Source organism: Vanessa tameamea, chromosome 8, assembly GCF_037043105.1.
Source record: "Vanessa tameamea isolate UH-Manoa-2023 chromosome 8, ilVanTame1 primary haplotype, whole genome shotgun sequence".
Classification (NCBI taxonomy): Eukaryota; Metazoa; Arthropoda; class Insecta; order Lepidoptera; family Nymphalidae; genus Vanessa; species Vanessa tameamea.
In genome coordinates, this window is record NC_087316.1 from 42,534 (window position 1) to 69,159 (window position 26,626).

Genomic DNA, 26,626 nt, shown 5'->3' on the forward strand with positions numbered 1-26,626 from the left:
TTTCTAATGTGATGTCGTAAAAATACACATTTTTTGCGCATATATTGCAAACGCTGGCTGAACACTATGAGATAGATCAAAATAATGTACTACAGAATTGTACACCTCAAAAATATCTACAAAAAAATCCACGATGGTATGTGTCTATCTGTAAGTGGTAACCCACAATAACATTTTTTTGTTATTTAATTTTTACCACAAATATTGGCTAATTTTCGAACCGATTTTAACCTATACAGCCTTAATCCTTACCCCATGAAATACCTTAGATACATTGTTGATTTAATATTGATCTATATGGCCCTTTATAGCATATGATTTAAATGAATATTTTCGAATATCTTACAGATATAAAAATTGCGGAACGTAGCGTTTGCGGTGGTACCGGCCGGCCGGGGCGGCGGGAGCGTGCTATAGGCGCGTCGGAGGCCGCGGTTCTCCCTGTAGCACTTTGAATTTAGCAGCGATCGGACGCGGTTATTATCGGAGCTCTCTAGCGATTGAAATAACATCCATACTTCCATACTATATATTATAATATTATAAATGCGAAAGTAACTTTGTCTGTCTGTCTGTCTCGCTTTCACCCCAAAACTACTAGACCGATTTAAATCAAATTTGGTACACAAAAAGTCTAGAGCCTGAGAAAGGACATAGGCAACTTTTTATTTGGAAAAAAGTGCTGTAAAGGGTTGAAAAGTGGGATGAAAGGTTATAAGTTGTTGAAAGTATTGTCATGTTTAGAATTTTTAGAACTACAAGCATAAAACTTATATTTTAGGCTGTACACTTATAAAATAACATATCATCACACCCACTCGGGAGGGAATTTTGGATATTCTACCCCTAAATGGATGAAATAGGGGTTGAACGTTCGTATGGTTTTTTTTAAGTTAGAAACATGAAACTTTATTTTTGGGATACTGATTAAAAAGGAGTAGATACTTATTTAAGTGTTTCTGCATATTCTACCCCTACGGGGGTGATATAAGGGTTTAAAATTTGTATAGAAGTCCATCATTTTTAAGATAGAAACATGAAACTTTATTTTTGTGCCACTGATTAAAAATGACTTGATACGTATTTAAGCGTTTCTGGATATTTTACGCCTAAGGGGAGAAATAGAGTTTGACATTTCGTATACAGGTTAGTCTGGAAGTCCATCATTTTGAAGTTAGAAGCATGAAATTTTATTTTTTGGCTACCGATTAAAAATGAGTAGATACGTATTTAAGTGTTTCTGCATATTCTACCCCGACGGGGTGATATAAGGGTTTAAAGTTTGTATAGAAGTCCGTCATTTTGAAGTTAGAAGCATGAAATTTTATTTTTGGGCTACCGATTAAAAATGAGTAGATACGTATTTAAGCGTTTCTTGATATTTTAGGCCTAAAGGGCAAAATTGTTGTTAACATTTCGTATTCAGGTTAGTCTGGAAGTCTGTCATTTTGAAGTTAGAAGGTCGAAATTTTATTTTTGGGCTACCGATTAAAAATGATTTGATACGTATTTAAGCGTTTCTGGATATTTTACGCCAAAGGGGAGAAATAGAGTTTGACATTTCGTATATAGGATAGTTTGAAAGACCGTCATTTTTGAAGTTAGAAGCATGAAACTTTATTTTTGAGCTACTGATTAAATATGAGTAGATACGTATTTAAGCGTTTATTGGTATTTTATACCTAAAGGGCAAAATAGGTGTTACCATTTCGTATTCAGGTTAGTCTGGAAGTCTGTCATTTCGAAGTTTAAAGGTCGAAATTTTATTTTTGGGCTACCGTTTAAATATGAGTTGATTCGCATTTAAGCGTTTCTGGATATTCTACCCTAAGGGCTGAAATACACACCAATGTGGTATACAAAGAGGTATTACATTAACGTAACATTTTAAGTCAATTTGTAAATATATTCATATTCTACGCGGGCAAAGCCGCGGGTAACAGCTAGTTTTATATAAAAACCAGTCAGTAGGTAGTCGGTGCACGATTCTTCAAACGGTATTTTCATGCATAGAAGCTATTTTCGCACACAAGCTGGAAATAATAAACGATATTAATGCAAAACCAGTTTTTGCATAAATTACGCAGTTCAGTTTAAAATCATGGAGTCGATGTCGGTATAGAAGAGTTACAACAAGTCATCAGCGAGCCGATAGCGAGCCGCCTGCGATGTAATCTTTATTCGTTTGCTTATTCGCCGCAACGATTCGTCTTCATTATATATGTATATACATATATAATAAGCTTTAAGTTTTTCGTATTAACAGTTTTAAGTAAAAAGAATAGTAAACTTTATTCCAAAAATAAATTAACATTCGTTCCTCGATCGCTCACACTTTCAGTGATAGCGATTAATATTATGAATTATTCAAATTAACTGACTGTCTATTGTAAAAAACAAAATATTTTAACTTAGTTTTTTTGTTGATTTATACTCAATTTTCATTTTGAAGTCATTTTCGTTATTTTGTATACTTATCTTGGAATGAACGGCAACGTACGACCAGCGCCGGCGCCGTAAACAAGTCTTTTATCATGTCGTAATGTCCTATAATTAGTCGCAGTTATGTTTTTTTCACATGTGTTTTATATATCACAACTACTGTTAGGTACTGTTGTTGGATGTTAGGAGTGATCAATACGATCTCATTAACAATTTGTCAGGCTCATTGTCATTATGAAATACACAAGGTTTATTTAAATGTGAGGCTCGTTTGTGGAATATAGATTCTACCGAGAAAACCAGTGAACAACTCTTATGTTACTTTGATTATTAATGAAATAGCACATAACATTTATTATCTACGTTAATTCTTCTTCAAATTATACGAAAACTTTGTCAACTATTGGGCTATTATAGTCGTCTTTAGAATATTATCGGTATTAGAAGACGAAAGTGTTATTTAAACATGATACACTAATCACAGCCATAATCTTATATCAACATTGTTAGATAATTGTTTGTTTGCTTTTGTAATCAAACACATATGTAACAATACATAATATATGTTCATTACACTGGTCAGTCATTGTACATTTAAATCGTTGATACCTACAAAGACTAATAATGCTTCATACTGATTGTGCTTATTAGGTCCGAGATGACCCAGTGGTTAGAACGCTTCGACAATCTTAACCGAAGTTTGTGATGAGTTCATCCCGTGCATTTAATTCATCTCGTTCTGGGCAGTTAACATATGAATATATAATGGCGATATTGATGTCTGTACTTATAAATTAAGTGGGAAGGTATGGATACATACATTGCATTTTACTTAGTTTAAATTTATTTTGATTTTTAAATAATTCATCTTATTTTATTAATACGTTATTGTTATGTTTAAATAATAATGAAGTATCTATTTAACAATACATTTGAACTAATAATTTAATTACACCAAAGAAATGAAATACACAACATACTGTACTGTGTGTTCGGTCAACATAATGTCGCATCTTTATTCTTATTTCTTATACATGTAGGTTCTTACATACTACATGCACGTATCTGAACTGTGTATCGTGTGCAACGACCTTGCAAGGTACAATCGCTGAGCTCGTTTGTTTTTCTCTTTAAATTTTTTCTCATCAAGACCATGCGCTGTAATACTACATAGTGCGGCTACTACAGCTCAGCGGCGAACATCACCTTATCCAAAACGAACACGGCAGTACGCATACGACTAGTGATATCACTAGAGTAATCGAACGTCAGCACCGAACACGGGCTCGGTCTTCTCGCGTCACAAGTTGTCACGCGTAGAGATGCGCCTTGTGAGGCGACGCAGCCGGCGCGAGCGGCGCGGGCGAGGGCGCGGGCGCGGGGCGCGCGCGGCGGCGCGGCGGGGGGGACGCGTCGCGGGCGGCCGCGTCGGGCGCCGCGCGCCACGCAAACGCGTACAGCGCCGCGCACGCGCACGACCCGCACAGCGGACCCACCACGTACACCTGCGGGTGAAAAGGAGCGGAAAGGGTTAGATCTAGTCGACGAAACCCCTCATAGGAGACGGATGGCTTCAGTCATTCGAGGAGGACTGTGTCGTGTTGCATTAGGCAACATATACATATCGACGCGTATTTTTTGGGAGGGAGAGTGAAGCGAAAGTCTTAAAGAAATTGAAATTAACGATTTATGATGAGATATTATTTATGAGCCGAGACGATGATAGAAGAAGTTTAACCTTTCTGAAGACCATTAGTCCTAATTCGGAAAACCACCGACCCTTCACGGGTGTATTTATAATTCATCTAGTGCTCGCCAACGGAGGTGGGAATCGACGGTAAAGCAGTGTGGAGAAAATAAATAAGGTAGGTATAACCAAATGTTTCCTTTACAGGCAGATTTACCGAAAGAATATAAAATTACTTTAATCATGAATTACCCAGAGAGCTTCCCATTCTCCATTTATCAAAGCTGGCGCGAAGCTGCGGACTGGATTCATGCTGGCCCCGGTCAAGTCACCCTGCAAATAGCAAACAATATCCATAAATACCTATTTCAAATATATTATTCAAGTAGGCTTTTACAAACACTTTTGAATCGTCATTTTACAAGAAATAGAGAAAAGCTACCACCGGTTCGGAATGTAGATTCTGCCGAGAAGAACCTGCAGGAAACTCAGTAGTTACTCTTTTCCAACATTTAAAATACAAATTTATTTTATTGAAATACAATTATTATATATTATGTATGTCGGCGCAAATAATAAAAATACGCTGATTTGAATTTTTATAGAGGCAAAGTGCGTAGTTGGCCGGCAGATGGCGTGGCAGTTCGCACTAACGGAACGTCGGGGCCAGCGCAGAGTCGGGAGAGACAGTTCTCGGTCGACAAGCGTTGGGTGCACTCGCATTCCTCCGACGGAACGTTTGCCTCAGTTACTCTAAACACATATTATCTAGTTAAAGACTCATGATTAAATTATTGTGAATATTATTGTGATTACTGTGATTATTGTGATTTATTATTGTGCTAATTGTGAACCAAATTAAATTATAAACGATTATTGTGTTTGTGTTACTACCTACCCTCATTAGTCGATAATATTACCATGTCTGATACGAAAGATAATTACAGTCGTGACGATTCTTCCGACATGTATATTATGTATCCTGCCTGGAAGTCAGTAAGTATTAGTTCAACGCTTTTTTATCGTCTATATAATCTTGTATTGAATAATATGCTATTTTTATTATTGTCATTATTACAAATCATTTGAATTAATGAATCTTCGAAGTTAAAAATGTCAAGAAGGATTTTTTTGACTTTGCGGTTTTATAAGCTTATCCTTATGTCTCGTGTAATTCCAATGATTATCACTGATTCTATCAAAGTGATCAATGTTACTGTGAATATACATTATATTGTGACACGACAGTGAGTATTCCTACTTTGTTAAAACATCCCGAAGGGAATCTCTACCCCCAAGGTAGACTCAATATACCATACGACATAATACTATCACAATAACCAAAATATACTAGACAAGCGGAACCAATTTCAGTTCACTGTCTAACTTTTCTAATCGCGTCTGCTGTGGAGATGAGTCTTCCTGTCAGGGACGATAAATGAGGATTCCACTGAAGTTAGGAATCCAATGCTATTCCCAAACGTAGTATCGGCTACATCAAGACAGCCACCGTTTAATAATACATTATAATTCTGCTTTCTAACATATGGTAGGGTTAAAGTTATACATTTTGTTTTTTGGGCATTCAAAACTAAATTATGTATTTATTGTGAACCAGTCGTGTATATGTGACAATGCGCTGTTTACATCGTCATAGTTAGTTTTATTCCTCAATTCATTAATTCAATGACAACTACTATTTATTTATTATTTAAGGAACTCCAACAAAGGATACCATCCACTTGCGAGTAAATTACATCGTTTATACGTTTTAAAATGCATGTGCTCCTTTTTCTATAGGAGACCACATCAAGCAAATTAAATATTGACTAAACAGATTAAAAAAAGTACAGCGGTACTTAACAAATTATCACTACGACGTACAATTACTTGATCTCGATCCCCCTCTGGGCTCGTCGGACCACTGTCTCGTCCGGAGTACAGTGCCGGTGGCGCGGTACTCACGTCCTCGTTTCGTGGGCTGCCGCCGAGTGTGGCACTACAAGTCAGCAGATTGGGATGGAATGCGGTTCTTCTTTGCATCCTACCCATGGGGGCAGGTTTGTTTCTCGCCGGATGATCCGAGCGTTGTTGCTGACTCTGTCGCCGATGTGGTACTTCAGGGTATGGAACTGTTCATTCCGTATTCTGCGGTCCCCATCGGTGGCAAGTCCCAGCCCTGGTTTGGTCGTTTCTGCAAAACGGCTTCACGCCGAAAATGGGAATGCTACCAAGACTGGGCTAACGCATCGGCGTCTCGTGATGTAAATACCAGCGCATTCAGAAAGAAATATAACTCTGCCTCTAGGTCCTTCAAAAACGTGATTGCTAAGGCGAAGACGGACGAAGTACATTGGCAGAATTGGCGAGAGACTGGTGCGCCTCCCTTCAGGAACACGTGCGTTCTGGTCTCTCGCTAAGGCTGTCTTAGGGAATTTCTGTCAGCCCTCTTTTCCATCTTTGCACAGAGACGGTGAGTCATTGGCCCATACCGCGAAAGAGAAAGCTGATCTTTTAGGCTCTCTCTTTGCGGCGAACTCGACTCTAGATGACCGAGGAAAGTCACCACCAACAATCCCACGGTGTGATACCACGATGCCGGAGGTTACATTCCGGCAAAGTGCAGTTCGTAAAGCACTTCTTTCCTTGGATATTCATAAGTCGAGTGGACCCGATGGCATCCCTTCAATCGTGCTACGGTCTTGTGCTCCCGAGTTGGCACCGGTCTTAACGCGTCTTTTCCGGCAATGCTATGCATTCGGCGTCGTCCCGAACTCCTGGAAGACTGCTTTGGTGCATCCGATCCCTAAAAAGGGCAACCGCTCAGACCCGTCCAATTATAGGCCTATAGCCATCACCTCCTTGTTCTCCAAGGTAATGGAGTCCATTATAAACTGCCAGTTCCTGCGGTACCTAGAGGAGTACCAGCTGATTAGCGACCGCCAGTACGGTTTCCGTCGGGGTCGCTCAACCGTGATCTTCTAGTTTACCTTACTCATAGATGGGCGGAAGCAGTTGAGAGCAAGGGGGAGGCATTAGCAGCCAGTCTGGACATAGCGAAGGCCTTCGATCGCGTGTGGCACAAAGCGCTTCTTTCGAAGCTTCCTTCCTATGGGCTTCCCGGGAAATTATGCAATTGGATTACCAGTTTTTTGGCAGATCGGAGCATCAAGGTCGTTGTCGACGGTGCATGCTCCGACTTAAAATTCGTCAATGCTGGTGTTCCACAAGGCTGCGTTCTATCACCCACTCTGTTTCTTCTGCATATCAATGACTTGCTAATATTTCTCGGAAAAACGTCGAAGAAAACCGGAACAAACTTGTGTCTGAAATCGAGTCTTCGTTAAACAAAGTCTCGAACTGGGGTCGGCTAAACCTAGTCCATTTCAGCCCCAAAAAGACGCAAGTTTGCGCGTTAACTGCTAAAAAAACACCATTAGTCGTATCTCCACGATTCGATTTCGAATCTCGTTCAGTTCCGCGGTCAATTGGAAGGCAAAGCCAAATTGGCATCAAAAAAGCTCGGTGTGCTCAGCAAAGCAAGACAGTATTTCACGTCGGCCCATCGTCTAAGACTATACAAGGCGCAAATTCGGCCTCACATGGAATACTGCTCTCACCTCTGGGCGGGTGCTCCCCAATACCAGCTCCTTCCATTTGACCGTATCCAATGTAGAGCGGCTCGAATTATCGACGACCAAGCCCTTTCCGATCTGCTTGATCCTTTGGCTTTGCGTAGAGATGTTGGATCGCTCTACATCTTCTACAGAATTTATCACGGGGAATGTTCCGAGGAATTGTTCGGATTAATCCCGGCTGCTGAATTTCACCTTCGGACATCTCGTCAAAATTCCAAATATCACCCACACCACCTAGATGTCCGAAAATCCACAACAGCGCGATTTTTAAGACATTTTCTGCCTCGCACAACCACTCTGTGGAACCATCTTTCGCCGGCGGTTTTTCCGAACCGATACGACTTGGGAACCTTCAAGAAAAGAGCGTATTACTTTTAGGTACACTATTAAAATATTGTTCAATAATATTTAAAACGACGTAAAGTGTTGTAAAAAAAATACTAAAAACCCACATTCAAACATTCAAATCCAAAATTTGAGTATATGCCTTTATACAACTGTAAAGCGATGTGTTGCATACACATTACACACGGAGCACACTCACAGCAGTCAGCGAGAGCGCGGCGACGATGAAGCCGATACGCAGCGGCCACGAGTCGATGAGGTGTCGGTTGCGCGCGTCCCACGACGCCAGGTTGGCGAGCGCCAGGCACAGACCCAACAGAGTCTCAATCGCCAACGCCTACCACGCAGATAAACAAGTGCTTTACTATAAAAAAGTCGTTGTACATCAAAATATAGTTTGTATAGAATCTTATTTCATACAGCACAATATTTTTTTATATTCTATATCTATACGCCTGCATAGGCGTACTAAGCGTCGTTCGATTCGGCTTAGCGATTTTGCATGATTGATGGACAAATATCTTAACTTACGCATTTATAATATTAATAAAATACCTATTATCTGGCCGTACTTCACCTGATAAATAGAGATGAAGCTTGCGGGCTTAGTGACGCAGGCCCGCCCGGCTGGCGACGCGAGCAGATAAAGAACCCCAGCGCCGAGCACTCCCCCTATCAGCTGTGAAATACACATAATTATCGCTCGAAGTGTGGGAACTCTTCCAGACAGAGCCGCCGCCAAAGTGACAGTAGGATTGAGATGAGCTCCAGACACGTGATCGAAGCACTGCACAATCAGTGCAACCAGGAGGCCTGCCGTCAGAGAGCGTTGCAGCAACGATGAGTGCGCAGCGTCCGCGGCGCAGCCCGGCATGCACGACAGTAGGACTAGCAGTGCCGTGCCGCAAGCCTCCGCCGCCGCCACTCGCCACAGCTCGCAGCGGGACTCCTTGTTACATCCGCGCCATTTCACGCCGTCCAATGGCCGCATCTCCGCATCGCCTGTCATTTAATACATACATACATACATACTGTGTACGTTATTGTATCTAAGCATAGTTGACAAATGCCCAAACTCATGTTTATAGTATCAAATTTGATAATAGAATAACAAAATGATTCTATTAATATAAAACTTCTTAAATGCGCCGGCCGCTGTATTTTTACAACTTATTTTCTTATGACGTTTTTAAACAACTTAACGCAGGTATTAAATTGTCAATAATGTCACGGGCCAACATACAATACACCATTATATTTTTTTTTCCTTCTTTTGTAATAATTGGTAAATATTTTACATGTTACTCTAAATGTGTTTTTATTTATTTTCTTTTCATGTGTTAAATATCGTCAATAAACTTCCTATAAAATAGTAAGAAATATATTATGCTACTACTTTTCAAAATGACGAACAAAATTAGTATATGATTCGCTGAAGTGGCATACCTCAATTATAAAATAAACTGTTATTTAATATATAATAGAAACTATCTAATGAAATAATTAAAAAACAGTTTTTTTATAAACAAATAAGTCCAACTACTGAGTTTCTTGTCAGTTCTTCTCGGTAGAATCTATATTCCAGACCGGTTACCAACTTTACGTTCCATATAATTCTGTAAAGTAATCCAAATCTTCTTGTAAAAGTCTTCTTGTACGACGAAATAGAGATTAAATCGAGTAAATTAAGGTAAGTCACAGAGCAATTAATATTATATTATATTTGCTTTATGATATAAAACGTGTCGTAACATATTACCTCGTAGCCAAGTTCATATTATACGACTTATCTTTACACAAAGAGTTGACGTGATTATGTAATACATAATTAAATTAAATGCGATACATTATATACAAAATATGTAGTCGCAGGAAATCATTCAATAAAATCGGACTAAATTACCAAACTTATGAGAATATAATTATTGTTTTTTGATTACTCGTTACTCGTAACGATATTTTTGGTAGTGAATCGCTCTTGTTCTACTAATTCATTTATGCGAATTCATCGGTACGTTCTTTTAATATTTTATTGAAATATAAATTCGATTGAATTGGAACGGAATTACCACATTAGCTCGAACGCGCCGACCGGAGTAGTATTTTTTATTGATAGATGAGGAAATATATTTTGTTAGATAAATAAGCCAACTATTAATACATAGATTAAATCAGATATATAAATATATTTATTAACAGATAAACATATTTTAAATTTATGAAAAAAAAAGTGATAAAAACATATATTTTAGAAGATTTTTTTTAAGATACTATACCACTATTTTTTGATGGTTGTATAAGAAGTACTTTCAAACTTCACATGCAGGGTCCAGTTGTACAAAATCAAGATGATCGAATCGAAATCAAAACCTTGCAGAATAATAAGCTCAGATGGCCAGAAGACCATAAGATTTCAGTGATTGACATGAATATTCATAATTGGGAATTTTTTGAAGCTAGGAGTCTCATCAGGTCCCTGCTCATAACGAATGGTATATAAAAAGTACTTACGTTCCAAAATAACAGGATGCGGTTCCTCCATGACGGATCAATGTGCGACCTTTTATGGCTTCCTATATTGGAAGCTTGTTGAAGAATAATTCACTTGCGTCTTTTATAATAAAAACCCAGGTTGATTAATGAAAACTTGCGACAAATGTGTTAATCACCACACACGGTTGCAGTATATATAGCTAACACAGACACTATCGTGTGAATTACGACTTGATTATGTTTGTCCTGGCAGTAGTGCGGTGTGACGGTACTCCGCCGGCCCGGGCTGGCTTATCTGCCGCGTATAGAAAACTAAGTCTAATATTTGCAGATCCTAGCATCTACCTTCCTGTACAAGTCTATACACAGCAAGCTATTTGCTTTTGTCACTAATTTTCACAGCATCACATATATGGTTTGCTTAGCGTGACCGAAGAATGACTCAGAGCTGTTAGTAAAAATATACACATTGACGATACTAATAATACGACTAGGTATACATAATATGTACGTAAATTGTTTGTTAAAGTTTTGTTTTCAGCAGCCTTTGGTTATTGTCGCAACTGTTAGGTTGTTTGACGATACCCTAATGATATGCGGACGATAATATTACATTTACAGTGAGTGTTTTTAATAATTAATGTAATGAATTATTAAAATGTCTTATCTTTGCAAAGTTGCTGTATTTTTAATTATATGGATATTTTAAATTTTAAGCTAATGAAATATAGACTGAACGTTGATAGCATCTACTAAATTTAACACAAATATTTTAAGTTTTCTTCTAATCCCTTCTTTTATCCTTTATACTTATTCTTATAACGTCTCTGATAAAAAATACTTTTGTTTTAGTGAAGGGCAATAATAAATTCTATCTACGAGAGAAAAAAAAATGACCCTTATATTCCTTGACTTTAAGGGTCGATTTATTTTCATGTAAACGAAGGGCCACATTTTTAAATATATTACTACTTATTAGCGAGTTAATTAGTAGCTACAGATAGATATCGGAAAACGCGCATGGGATTACTATAAATCAACGGCATGATTTTAATGATTGTTAATTGTGAATAATATACGTCTGCTACGGATAACCGGTTGTGAAGTTGGAAATTTGGTGTTATAAGTTACATTTTTACTGCTTCCATTTAAACCTGTCTAAAAACGCCAATCATCTTTGTACAGTTTCTACTGCAGAACCAACGTACTGGCCTAGTAGTCCCAACAAAGTCCGCGATTTGTTAAACTTATTCATAAAAGCACTTTCTAGATATTACGAGTTCTTCAAATCACTCACCAGTTATACTTACAATAAGCTCGAAAATGCAGATCCGGTGACATTATACAATAAGTTTACTGATTAGGAATCGTCAGCTACTATCTTTGATACTATTTCGACGACCCACTACACTCTTTCTTAATTCACCAAAAATTTTAACAGACCTCAGACTGCTGTACCACCCCTAAGAAATGGCCGTGGATGGACTAGAACCCCTCAAGTAAAAGTTTAATTTTTGCAGAATACTTAGCAGAACTCAAACCACATGATACAGATAATAATACGGTTATAGATGAAGTGAATGCTACATTAGATCAGTGTAGCCAATTATCTCTACCCCTGTTGTCAGTGACTGTGTCGGAGGTCTAAGGAATCGTGTGGAATCTAAAGGAAAAAAAGCCTCTGGGATATGACCTGATAACTAACAACTCCCTAGAAAAATCATTCAATTCTTATCATCGTATTCTTAACTCTGTATAATGGAATGCTTTGAGTACAATACTACCCATAATTATGGAAGTTATCACAAATTTTATAACGCACAAAGCGTGAAAACCACACAACGAAGTAGCATCTTACAGACTGCTGCCAATTCTATCTAAAATCTATGTGAAATTGCTACTGAACAAAACTAAATAAAACTATAACTGATCATTAGTTCATGTTCAGACAACATTATTTCACTATTGAACAGTTCCATACAGTTTTTGATAGAATAAAGAACACGTTAGAAGATAAGAAATATTGTGCCTCTATATTCCTAGATGTGCAGCAGGCCTTTCATATATAGTTTCATACCTCTGCTATAATAAGATACAGATTGGATGGAACTTACTAAAATTCTCTGCATCGATAAATCTTACATCATCGCCACGTCATCTCACATAGAGGCTTACACGAACATTGGTAGTCGAATGATAAATGGCAACTAAATTTAAACACAAAGGTTTTTATTTCTATAAACGATCTCAATGTATATTTTCAAAAATTTTACAATTAAGTGTGATTTTAACGCTGTTTTACCCATAAAAATGAGTTGTAAGTTATTTCTGTAAACACGACATAAACGAGCAGATTGCCTTCTTTAGAATGTGTATTGATAAAAACATATTTATTCCTTTATTATTATCGTGAAAAACAAGGAATGAAAACCAAGCCAAATGCACAATATTAAGGTTCAAACTTTATGTTATTTTCACAAAACTACATCGTAAGCCTAATAAATTCCTATGCAATTATACAATTTAAGACTTTTCTTACGTAAAAAATTTTTATATATCGATTTAAATTAAGTACTAATAATTATTATTATTACTACTCACCGGTCAAGGTGGAAGTCATTGGGAGGGGGCTTATGTTCAGCAGTGGACGTCTTACGGCTGACATGATGATATTGATGAATTATTCGTAATTTAACTCAATAATATATGTATATATTCAAATAAGGCCTATCAATATCAACATTGAAATTCAACGCCCAAGTTGGCTTTCGGCGCTGAGCGCTCACAAAAGGAAGACATATCGCTCGTCGCGTACCACACTCGCACACACACGTATATAGTTCGTTTCTAGGTAATGCGGCACAGATACATACGATTATACGATATATTTATACGGCATAGTGCGGCTAACGGCTGTTTTTTCTTTTCACTAACCTATCGACGGTTAGCATTTCCTATCGAAACTAGCCATTTGTCATCGGGAGGACGGACAGCTTGCTAGAGATAGGAAAGCTCATACAGATTTTAAAAACAGATTACCAGCATTTCAAAAACAGTTTCATGTTACTCTTGGATAGAAGAAGCTATCTCTAGTGACGTCATTCGCTTCTCTAGTAACGGCACTACGATTCCATGCATTGGATACGTTAGCATAAATATTTACAAACAAAACAAACTGCCGAAAAGCAAACTTTTTTTCATTATATCTAATAAGCAAATTAAAAATAAATAAAAGCAAAACAAGTTTTGAGATGGCAAGACATTGTGTCGTAGTTATAGTAAAACGTTCACAAAGCTTAGGAAGGTGAGAGGGAAAAAGTGATCTGTTATTGGTTAAATATAGATAACACTTATCCTTGATTGTGAAACGAAAATTAAAGATAGATAATTTCTAACTGTAATCGGAGATAGCGATCTATGCGTAATCTTAGAAGCGTTATTTGAAACGGCCGTAAGACGTTAGGTTATTTGCTTGTCATTGTCACAAGTTGGAAAAGTTTTGACGGCATTAATTGATAATAAAATTGACGGTTACTATGAGTGACAATCGATTTCAATATTTTACTCGGTTTTTGTTTTTTATATATAAATAATTTTTATAACTGTGCTTATAGCCAATATATTGCAATTATTTCAGTAGTTTGTCTTGTTATTTTATTTTCTACACAATCGAAAATAAAATTCATGGAATATAAATAAAGAATAAATAATGCAATGGTATTTCGATGGCTGGTATCGATTGGCGCGACTAGTCGTGATTGTACAAGCAAACGCAGCTACACGCACTCGGGCTTGGGATCCGGGAGAAATTGACAAGCGGGAATTGGAATAAACGCTCTTTACCCGAAACGTCAGTCTTGATTTTGTAGTGATGGTTAAGGCCGACCTTTCGTAACGTAGAATAAAAAAATATGATCGGTCTTCAGTCTTTTCAAAATCCATTTTACGTTACTGATACAGCTGGAATATAGGTTTGGGCCCATTTTAATGTAAAAAAAATAATTTAATTTAGTTTTTATATTGTTACAATTTTATTATTTTTTTATAACAATACGAGTAATGCAATGTGATTAAATACAAACAAAAACAAATACTGTTTTGTGACGCTACTTTATCCGCGTGATAAGTTAAGATATATTTTTCCGTTTCATTACAGAAAATGTACCGGAACGAAATAAAAGAAGGCTGTAGTCGTAATGAATAAATGTATTTATAAAATTAGACGCGCCAGGTGGTGGTGCGCGTGCGGCTGCAGCGCCAGCTCCGGGGGGGCCTAGAGGCGCGTGAGGTGGTGCGGCGCCAGGTGGTGGTGCGCGTGCGGCTGCAGCGCCAGCTCCAGGTCGCGGCGGCGCGCGGCGAGGCGCGCGTGCAGGTAGCGCGACACGCCCTCGCCCGCCCACGACTGGCCGTAGAAGTCGGCGCGGCGCTCCTCCTCCGGGTTGCCCCCCGCGCCCGCGCCGCCCGCGCCCCCCGCGCCCGGCGCCGCCGCGCCCGAGCCGCCGTTCATCGTCTGCGGACGCGCAATGGACATATAAGGCGGGCATCTCGATAGGATCTTTGATATGAATCGATTTACACGTCGTCGTCGAAAGACCTCTCGTTCTCTCTCGAACGTTCGCTTTTTTTGTCTCCCTCATCGTCGTAGTGAGACAGGGCGCATAGTAGAGTATTCATATCGTTTTGAGAAGGTGAAATCGAAAACGAACCTTAAGATCTCGAGACTGGCTGACGAGCCACTTTTGTATGAACTGCTGAGGGTCTTTACTGAAGCTCAGGAAAAATTCACGATTCGTCTTCAGTTGATTGATGGTGTCGACCTGAAACGATCGATCGCCAACGTTACATTCGGTCGCGAGGGAGGTCGAGCCACGTCGACCCACGTCACGGTCGCCCTACCGTCTCGTGAATCTTCGTGTCCAGGCCCTGGATCTCCTGCTGGTTGGCCGTGCTCAGCAGGAAGTTGTTCATCTGGGTCTTGAGCGTGTCGTCGACCTCGACGTCGATGTCGTAGCAGGCCGTCTGCTTGCTGTCGTGCGGCGGCTCGACGGAGATGAGGTGGTTGATGACGATGGGGTCGGGCGCGTGCAGCAGCGCGCCGAGCCGCGCCGGCACCTCCGCCAGCTTCATGCGCGCGCAGCCGAAGATCTGCTCCAGGTACTTGTCGCACGCCACGTACTCGCGCTCGTGCGGGTCCTGCAGGCGGTGCGTCTTCACGTACTGCCACAGCGCGTTCACGATGACGGGCCGCGCCTGCGTGTGCACGCCCAGCAGCCGCGCCAGCCGGGCGTCCAGCTTGAACTGCAGCGGCTGGTAGTCCAGCAGCAGCAGGATGGTGCAGCGCACGTTCTTGTAGCCGGGCCGCTTCACCTGCGGGCAGGGCTCTCGGTACTCTGGCTGTGGGTGTGCGCGTGTGTGTGCGTGTGTGTGTGCGCGCGGCTGTACCTGGAAGCCGTCCGTCTCCTGTGTCGTGAGAGTGCGGTGCCACTCGACGAGGTGGTTGTCGGGTCCGTACAGCTCCTTGTCCAACTCGATCACCAACGACTTAAAGAAGGACGAGAATTTGCGCTTCACCTGAAGTAGAATAATGAAGAAATAAATAAATGAGTCTTTCGTCTGAGACAGTGAAATATAATACTATACCATAATTATACAATCACAGTAATCGAGGAATGAGGCAAAGCTTTCATTATCTATTATTATAAAAAAATTTATTGATAACATTCTTAAACACTATTCAATATTTTCGACGAACCTTATTAGGGTCATTTTTGGAATCATCCAGCAGACGTCCCTCCACACGTAGCTCCCATGAAGCCACCGCGTTATCGCCTTGTCCTAAAGAGTCACAAAATGTTTCAAATTCTGCACATACAATAAATATGAAAATCCTCTGGGAGCTTTCTAAAGTACCGCACCGGGATAGAACGTATTCGAGATGAAGATACGTAGCTTGCGCTTCTGCTTCATGGGTCGCTTGAGCGCCTCCTGTATGTCGAGTCGCTTGCGCATGATGGTGGCGTCCAGCTTGCGCTCGAAGGCCAGCAGGTCCATGTAGGCCTGCGACTCCGGCACCAGATCGCGCACCTTCTGCGGCAGAATTTTGTCTGCCAAACGTTTCTTGCGCTTGCCGCCGGCGCCGTACGCGTCGCTAACCGAAAATATTAAATTAAAAGGTACACACGACAATCTACTCTATATAAGCTTTTGAAATTTATTTTAGAAAATAAACACGGGAGCCCGATAATTATTAGTCCTCCGTCGATACCAAAAGTAAAACACCATACTCATCCTACCCGGCATAGTGCTGAGGTTTATGCTGGGGCGGTAGAGGCGCCCGAGCGTCCGGTGGGCGTTTGGCGGGTGCGGAGGGCGCGGAGGGGGGCCGCGGTGGTGCGCTGTAGGCTGTGGGGGGCCCGGGCGCGCCGCCCACGGGGGCCCCGGCGGGGGGCAAAGCCGCGCCCGCGCCCACGTACGGCGCCGGGCCGGGTCGGGCGCCGCCCGTCGGAACGCCGCCGCTGCCGGCCGGAGGCGGTGTGAAGCCGCTACGAGGCTACAGACAGATAGTGTATGTATGATTAGTAAGAAATAAACGGCAAAGAAACATGCACATATGTCATAAGAATTACAGAAGGAACATTAATATGAATAATAAAATAAGTAAATGTAGGAATATTAAAGACTTAACAAAGGAGCCATGTCCCAGGAACAGTGATGTGATAACCCCAACATTGGCTAAGCAAAACACTGAAAGAGACTACTGGGACACAAAAAGAAACTAAAACCTGAAAATTTAAGCTCAGACAACATAACAAATGATGCCTTAGTCGCTGGACCACCTATTCTAGTTACTCTCTTGGATAGTATGTTTGATTTAGTTCTGGTAAAAGCAGTACCGATATAGTGATGCACCCGCTTGATCTCAGCAATTACAGGCCCATCAGCTCATCATCCTCAATGTATTAACCCAGAAATTTACATAAACTAGCCAATAGAACAGACAGGATTCTGACTACACTACACTACAATCTACCATATACAGGGCATCACAAATAACCGAACAATACAAAGAATATAGTAAAAGATACAAAGCATTTGTAGACTGCTCCAAAGCTATAAGCATAAGCATAAGCACGATATACTTTGGGCAGAAAATGAATCAGCCCACTAATGGAGAGTAATAATGCGAGGTGTTACATTTTTATGAAGTTTTTTACACTTTAAGGTCCAAGTGTTTCGACAGGAAATGGGACAAAAACGAAACTTGGAAAATAAATAACTTATATTATACTATCCAAAAAGATTTAAAAAGCACTCATGAATCGAAACATCCACAAACTTCCATACTTATATGTATTCATTTTTACTTCAACAACATATTAAAACAATGTCCAAAATGTCAAGTGTTTATTTACTTTTTCGTTTCATTGTATAGTTTTATTCTTTATCATGAAGTTGCCATTGATGTGCACGTATCTTAGAAACATAAAAGAATAGTTCCAAACTTGTAACTTTGATTCTTTAAAAGTTGTAGTAAAACTCTATTTACTTGAAAAAGCTTTGAGAATTTTTTTATTATATTTAAATATTTTCTTGTACAATATTTATTTCAAAGTTTCCTATAGTATATATACAATCTAACAATTTACTTTTAAATAAACTTCTTGCAAGGTGAATTCTTACCTGTGAGCGATGATCTTTAATTATAGTGGTATTGATTCTTAAAATGATATTCAATATAAAAGTCATAATAAAAATAGTGTTTAAGTTATAATTACTATTTTAAGATATTATGATAATATATTTTTTAACTTTATCAGTTAAACAAATTAAAAAACAATATTATCTTGCTTTTGCAAAAGTACATATAACAAAAGCACTTTAGTAATTAAGTTTATGTTGTTGTGTGTATAGGGTATAACAAGAAACAACTCCCACAACACAAGATTGTTCATAATGATGCTGAATTAATATACCGCAATACCTTATAAGATTAAAAAAACTTAAATAAAACGTAATAAATAAATAGAATTATTTACTTATTATGTTATTAAAGTAGTATAATACCGGAAACGTAGGTCCAGAATATGGTCTTGGGGGCATGGGAGATCCTTGTGGTGGTGCTGGTCCAGGATATCGCTGCTGTGGTGGCATACCACCAGCAGGAGGCGCAGGGCTAGGCCCGCTCGCCGGAAAACGCTGTGCCATTATTACTTACAAAACTGCACTTTCTAAGAATAAAAACACTTCATCTTACATAGAAGTAATTGTTTTTATAGTCAGTAGAGAAAATATAATAATAAATTTAAAATTTAGATTACGCTTACTATTATACTATTCAATAATTGAAATATGTTATTATTTGTAAAAAAATTAGTATTGAATCTATGAACTGACATTTACATACAGAGACGCCATCTTGAAAATGCTAAAAGCGCAGATTAAAAATAATATTTTTAGACTAAGGATCTTACCATTTTAGTTGGCAAACAAAAAGGTGTAATTTATTAAAACTATAACGTTACTTTACTATTAAAAATAAAATTATTTCTTTGAAAACCTCTAATTCCATTGAAAAATATTGATTCCATAAAAAAGCACAGATCTGTTACTCAAAACAGTCTTATGTTCATATTGCATTATCATATTCGTTATAAAGGTTTACATCCTTTCTTCTATTTATAAACACATAAAATGCTAAAATACGAGCTACAATTTCTGAATAAAAGAGATATTGTTTTACCATTGCTTCTATGTATAGTACGAAAACAATGTTTGCTAGTCAACTGTAAAATATATCGATGTGAAAGACTTACACAGCTAAAAACTAAAAATAATAATTATTAAGGAAGCATGTATTTACATTGCGGAGTCGATAACTAGGCGTTTTTAGTTTACCTTTTCTACAATGATTGTCACCGTTTCTTTCGAAAAGATTTATATTATTGTGAATATACATTATATTTTTGTAAATATATTGAAGGAACTGTAAGTATACTGACTTTATTAAAAGCGTCCCGAAGGAAAGGAACGAAGGCCGGACAGCTATTTTTTTGTAGCATAAAAACAATTTCAATATCCGCAGCGTTACTCTAAGCAAAATGCCGTAAGACATGATACTGTGAAAGTAACCAAAGCATACTAATCGAGCAGTATCAACATCAGTTGTCTAACTTTTCTAACCCCGGATGCCGCAGAGCTGAGTCTGCCTGTCAGGGACGATAAACCTATGAGGATTCCAATGAAGTTTTGAAGGAACAGAAAATGGATCCTTGTGAAACGTCCATTCTTAGTACAAATCCAAAAGACTTTATTTCATTAATAGACACGCGTTGAATTCAAGTATAAAGCAAGAGCTTAACCATCAGAACCAGAAGAATCAGAGTAGGTGATAGTACGCAGCCTTGTTGAATATTAGGATTGACGAATTTTAAGATGCTCCGATCTGCCAAAAAGCTGGTGATCCAGTTGCTTAATTGCCCATGAAGCACAAAGGAAGGAAGCTCGGAAGAAGCTCTTTGTGGTATACGGGATCGAAAGCCTTCATGTCCGAACTAGCTGGTAATGACTTTGACTTTGACTTTGACCCTTTGATTGCTTTCACCAATCTCTGTGTCAGGTAAACTAGAAATTCACCGGCTGAGCGACCACGATGGAAACCGTACTAGCGGTCGCTAATCATCTGGTGCTCCTGTAGGTACTGCAGGATTACTAACTTAACTTAGAACTCAGACTTCAGACTCATGCTGATAGTGACAATTATTGTATCGGAAGGTTACAGTTTTATTTTGAGATAAACAGCATAATCGTATAATAATATATACATAGTCATGCCAATTGTCTTACACTATTTGATGTGCCTACGCAGGACTATCCATGCGTTAATTACTCCAAAAAGTGGCGACTATGAAAGCTGGACTGGTTTTCTATTACCGAATGAGTTGCGACACTCGTATATAATGATTCCATAGTCAATTCTCCAATAATCATTCTTGCTATTTAAAGTTAGTTACTAAGTGAGATTTAGGGTCCTAAAATAAAAATTATCTTTCCAACCCCCCTTTTTTTCCTTCAGGGGTTGAATTTCGAAAAATTTGTTCTTAGTGGATGTCTACACCCTATAAGGCACCTGACACATTTCAAGTTTGTAGGTGTTATCGTTTTTGCGATTTCGTGATTAATCAGAGAGTGGTATTTCACTTTTATATAGATTGATAAGATACAATTGGTATACGTGTACTACAAATAACTCCTCTCCTCTCGCAACCCTGAAGTAGCTGCATTCTCTATGATTTAGCCAAGCAATCTTTTTCTACCTGTTTTGTGCCTGCCTAAAAAAATATTATATGCTTCATATTATTAAAAAGTTTGATTACTAAGTTTGATTACTAAGCGAATTACTTGATAAAAGAGAGATAAATTATTTATTGAAATGCATTTTATTATTTCCTATTTCACTGCTCGGTTCGCTAATTACAAGGTAATTTAAAATTATCTCATAATTTGAAGAAATTAAAAAATTATGTTCAATATTGTTTTATTTTAATTATTCGGTGCAAGTTAACCATAGGATTTTATATGTGTCAATGCGTGGTAGGCGTTTGGTTAGGCCCACCTAGACTTAGGGTCGCTAATTAATATATTATACAGCTAAATATTTATAACATAATGTTTCTATAAGGTGGGCAACCTTATAGAAACACACACGAAGCGGTACACGTTTGTGACCCTAGTTCCACTGGCTCACTCACCCTCTAAAGTGGAACACAACAATACTAGGTATTGTTGTTTGACGGTAGAGGTTGATATGAGTGAATGGTACCATTGCATTGAAGGCTTGCACAAAGCTCTCATTTAACACACGAACACGCATGAACACATTTTAGATCCCACGGTTAGCGATACATAGCTGTGTGGAATGTATGCTATATGCAGCACAAATGTCTAAGAGCGAAGGTTTATCATTTAGTATATACGCTCGTCTGTGCAAAATGAAAGTCAAACTGAAAAAAATAATTATCAACAACTTTGGTTGTAATGTTACAACATAGCTTTTGTATGTAACAAGTAGCAACAAGCACGAGGCTCCCTCGATAGAAAGTGACGAGCGCCGCCCATAGACGTATATAAAACCGCGGAGCCAGCAGGTGCTTTCCCGCCCTATAATGAGTATGTATAACATAATACATAGCTATGAAATAAGTTTAAATCCCTCGTAGGCCTAGTAGTTCGCTTTATACAGATAACGACGGCTGGGTTGAAATGCCCGGTCGGGCCAATTATAAAAGTCATTGTGCTTGTTTGCCGAGAACTTTTTATTTGCATTCCAGGGTTAGAAAAAACATCCTAAATAGCTACAGTACCGAGCTGAGGCTCGGGTAAGGCTGAGGAAAGTATGACCAGACCATTCGGTTATGCACCTGATCTTCGCTTTCAGTTTGTCATACGGTTCCCATAAACCTATGAGAGTGGGGGACAAAATAATATTTAATTTTATTTAATTATTATTTCTGATGTTCATTAGAATTTGCAATTCCAAGTCAAATGTTGAAGTATAGATGTAATTTATGTAGTCGAGGGACAAAAATGAGACCAACGGCATGTTAACATTTTCAAAGTCTGCTACTAGATCAAGCCAAAAAACTATAGCCTATTATATAATTATTATTTGTGTTGTAGTCTAATAATATAGTCTTTTAACATACTTTTTTGTAACCTGTTAACAAATTTATTTAAATAAATATAGTAAATGTATCTTAAATTCAAAACATTATATATTTTTTTTGCACCTCATGCAACTTTTTGTTTCAATATTGTAATTTTTAGTTTTAAGTTTGGGTGCAATAAAGTATAAATAAATAAATAAATATATTTTATAAATAGAAGTGATCTTTATTTTCCCAAAAATTATGGCGATGCGTGTCGAGACATAAATGTTTGACAGCTCGCAACGCGAAAATTAACATAACCTGCTTGTTGTGATCACTTGTTTTAGAAGAAATTGGAATGTTTGAGCGTTAACAACACCTTGCAGATATGTATAAGCATTTCTATATTGTATTTTTAAACTCAAATACACTTTGATTGGTATCAAAGTGTCAGCTTTGTCTCAACTTCAAGAACATATTAAATTTAATAAGAAAAGTCCTTAATCGTAACTTTTTGATAAAGCATTAAATACTATCTCGTATAAGAAATACATAGGTTTATTTAAAGATAGAAAGTAATATGAATTAATATTCCCTACAATTAAAATTTATTGAAGGTAAGTAGAACAGTTATATATTCTTAAAACATCGATTCGTGGTCCACGGGAGTCTGGACTTTAACATAAAATTAAGACTTTTTATTATGTTTTTTAAGCTGTTACCCACTTATTTTAAAGGAGGCAATAATATTTGTATTAATAAAATATTTTAATTTTTTTTTTCGCAGATTTAAACATAGGATATGTTTCATAATGAGTGTTTGAGTGTGTGGTTTTTCTTCGTGTATGTTTACTAAGTACATAAAATGCAGCTTACCAATAAACCAACCTATGTTGTGACTTCGACGTTACAAATAGGTAGCGCAGTTTTTTTTCACGATTTATAAAGCATTGTAATTATTATTTTGAATTTAAAATATAATAGATAATTGCAATCTCAGCCGCATCGATAATCGCACCCTCTCATGATATGCGACATTAAGAATTAATAATCTAGGTATCTCCTGGTACAAGTAAAACTGCCTGTGAATGATGTTGCAATATACTTGTTTATTAGGTATTTTAGACTAGAATTCTGTTTTTTCTTTCAGACTATTGAAACAGTTTATTGAGGAACGTATTGAGTAACGTTTGTAATGTGCTGCATGAAAAGGCATATTTCTTCTCCATAAAGTAACATACATAGGTACCTATGGGTAAGTAGCTATCTAACACCAAGCTCAAAGGACAAGGGCCAGGGAAATGAATTTATATCAGGTAACAGCTAATTTTTCGCAAAACTGTTGATATTTACCACAAAAGGTCTCGTTAGTTCTTATGCTTTTATTATTTTGTATATGTTTACAGGCCGTTATTGACCGACATTTCGAACATTACCTAATGTTCTGATAGAGGTAATGTTTGATTTTAATCGTTGTGTTTGGCGTGAAGTCGGTTAGTGGTGCTGGTAAGAATGTCGCTGGTCGGCGAGGGCGCCAGGTCGAGAGGTCGTGTCGGAAGGCGTGGGGCGTGCGGCGGCGCGGCGCCGCCTCCGCGGTGCGCGCTCGGCGCCCGGCGCCGCCACTCGCACTCAGTCTTCGCCGTGCCTCGTTATCATTCGCACGCGTCGCAGCGTCGCTCGCGTTGTCGCCTCGCACTCTGCCCTCAACTTTCCGCCGCGCATGCCGCGCAACGCACGCCTCGTGTCTCCTCGTCGAGTTTCTTCCTGGATATCTGCATTTCGGAGTGGCGGTTAGCATCTTACCGGGCAGCATTAGAGTCGCATTGTAATTTTCTAATACTGTCAGGTAAAGATGTCGTCCGCGCTCCACGTTCGACGCTTCTGTTTCGACGATGGATTGCGGAAGCTGATCCAGTGGGACGGGCCGAATGGTCACTTTGACCTGGACACTGTTACCCGTTGTGGACTAGTCCGAGATCGGTGCATTCGGCGCTGCTGGAGGTATGTGCGCTGGCGTTGGTGCGGAGGTTACGTCACGTGTTTGAACCGGTCTCCCGCTTTCGTAACGAGACTTTCAACCACCTTCTTTCGTGTTCAACGTCCGCGATCCGTGGGCCGCCGAGTTCACCTACTTTAATGCAGGTAGTATTACCAATTCTTATATATTTCCAAACATCCACGTGGCTCTGTCACCTGCCAATTACCTGGATCAGTATTGTATGTTAAATCTTTGTTAATTAACAATATAACTAAAATAAATTCATTTTAAAAATCATATTACATATTGTGAGCTATCGAAAATGACAACGTAAACTTGAGCTGCAGAACTTTATACAACCGTAGAATAGAAGTAAATAGAAATATGGAAGTAAATAGAAGTTCAACATAAAAATGTACTTCAAATAACTGTTCAGCTGTAATGTGCTTCGCACTTGAAATGTTTTCGTTACGTTTTTAATTGTTATACAAAAACGAGTTGTATAGAATAGTTTCAATGTGTCAGTTTACCTCCTCGTTACGTTCCACGCCGAGGAAACCAATAATAAGCGGCGGCCATTGGATCGTTATTTCAACTGTATTACGCCGCCGTGAATCACACCAAAGATCCAAGTTAATTAGTTGACTTTACTGGCGTGCTGACCGCTGAGGCGCCACCACAAAAATATGAAGTTTTATTAAATAGATTATTAAATAGAATACCACTTTTAAATCCAATATTAGGTATTATCCACACATTGTAATGCATGTAGCACATTACCCACATTTATTTAGGAGACAAATAGTTATCTTTGTCAACTGTTATCATGTACGAGCTGCTGTCCACGTGTCTGTTACCCCAACACCGCTAACGTAACCCATTTAACTAATTAAAATTCCTCGCCACGACAATGGCATGCGTTTTGAACCATTAACTCCTCCACGAGAATCCCTGGCCCAGATCATATTTGAAATTAACGGTTTAAAGTCATTGAGCGTTTGTATTGTTTCGTAATTTCATGTGAATTAAATTGTTCGCAGCTTCCAACATCAGCTATTCTTTGTTTAATAGTTTGTATGTCAACAAATCTGACGTGCCGACAAAGATAGACATATGACGATCACATAACATATTATTGAAGAGAAATGTAACGTCGGTTTTCAGAAGGATAAAGTTTGGATAAACGGGGGCTCGCAATACCGTTTTATACTTTTCATTTCCTAGCTTTTAATTTTGACGCAGATCGATTATTTGTAAAATATAACGTAAGAATAAATATTATTATTAATTTAAAATATTGAATATATCGACTTCGCCTATGGGTCGGACTGGAGGGAGGGAGGTAGCGGATGGTGTCTGTCAGCTGCGATGGCCGGGCGCTCGTTAATTCACGAGAGCCTCTGATTATTCTGCTGGAGATGTGGTGCATTATTCATTAGTAGATGGAAAGTTTTGACTTTTCGAATATAAAGATGTGGGTCAAGGCCCGCGCTATCACCTTTACGTTTGCGTTTGCGCGCGCCACTTTATGGTCGTTTAGATGCAACCTCCTTTTCGAGTTGCTTAATTATGTGCCATAACTTCCGTCTCGAGCGGTGAATGCTAGTTCGTATACCGTCTAACGTGTTAAAAAATTAACACTAAAATTTATATTTTAAAAATATATTCATTAAGTGTTAATGGTAGTTAGTTGGAACAATACTTTGTACCCACTCTTTCATGAGGATATTTTTTTAAATGGATTTTACTTTAAAAAATACAAAAAAAAATAAAATAATCGAAATAAATTAATTGTCTATAATTGTTTTCCTTTACAATAAAATGAAAGAGAAGATTTCAGGGCTCTAAAATGTATTAATTCGATTTCACGAAGATGAAGAGTGAGCGCAGAGATAAGGTAAAATGAGAAGAACATTATCAGCCGGGGTCAGAGGTCGCTTGCTATCACATTGTTTTTGCTCTGGAAGAATCGCCGGGCTATCGCGAGGCGGCGAGGGTTATCGGGACGATGTTTGACTATTTAAGTAAAGCGCGGCCAACACGCAGGGACCTCATGCTCGGTACGTATTTGTCGCAGCAGAGCTGTGACGAGCTGCGAGGTGAGCTGAACTTTGCCGCGCCCGAGATCGGCCACGAGGTCGGTGAAAGCAGCAGTAAATTAATCGTTCAGGTGGATTCCGCTTTCGAATCGAATTCTTATCGGTACCGGAGAGTGTGTCCGCTGCGGGACCGGTTCTTAATTTCCTATAGGTGCGCGTTGTGCATCTATTTCGGGAGTCGTTGACCGCCGGTTTGGCACTGCGGCCGGTTTTATTCTGTTCGTGTCGAAGCGTCGTTCCGGGAGCGGCTCGCCGCGCCTCGCCGCCTTCGTGTAAAACGCACGCGTATTTCAGGCGAT

General features: G+C 38.9%; 2 protein-coding genes across 3 annotated transcripts; both read right to left on the minus strand.

Annotated features, from left to right (window-relative positions):
• Positions 1-3,427: 3,427 nt before the first annotated feature.
• LOC113396265 (aquaporin AQPAn.G-like) lies at positions 3,428-13,232 on the minus strand. 2 transcript variants are annotated; one of them, XM_064215669.1, is made up of 5 exons: positions 13,207-13,232; positions 8,690-9,114; positions 8,312-8,449; positions 4,382-4,462; positions 3,428-3,947 (listed from the first exon to the last, which is right to left on the minus strand). In XM_064215669.1, the coding sequence occupies exons 1-5, from the start codon at positions 13,223-13,225 to the stop codon at positions 3,753-3,755; spliced, it is 858 nt and encodes a 285-aa protein (XP_064071739.1). In that variant the 5' UTR covers positions 13,226-13,232; the 3' UTR covers positions 3,428-3,752. The 2 variants fall into 2 exon arrangements, with proteins under 2 accessions (XP_064071739.1, XP_026489924.2); XM_026634139.2 differs by lacking the exon at positions 13,207-13,232 and adding an exon at positions 10,624-11,081.
• A 1,501-nt stretch (positions 13,233-14,733) lies between these two features.
• Positions 14,734-19,032, minus strand: LOC113396300 (brahma-associated protein of 60 kDa). Its single transcript, XM_026634198.2, has 8 exons — positions 18,670-19,032; positions 16,899-17,155; positions 16,521-16,753; positions 16,358-16,440; positions 16,048-16,176; positions 15,502-15,972; positions 15,312-15,422; positions 14,734-15,115 (listed from the first exon to the last, which is right to left on the minus strand). Exons 1-8 carry the CDS (start codon positions 18,808-18,810, stop codon positions 14,879-14,881), a joined length of 1,662 nt encoding a protein of 553 aa, XP_026489983.2. The 5' UTR covers positions 18,811-19,032; the 3' UTR covers positions 14,734-14,878.
• Positions 19,033-26,626: the final 7,594 nt, after the last annotated feature.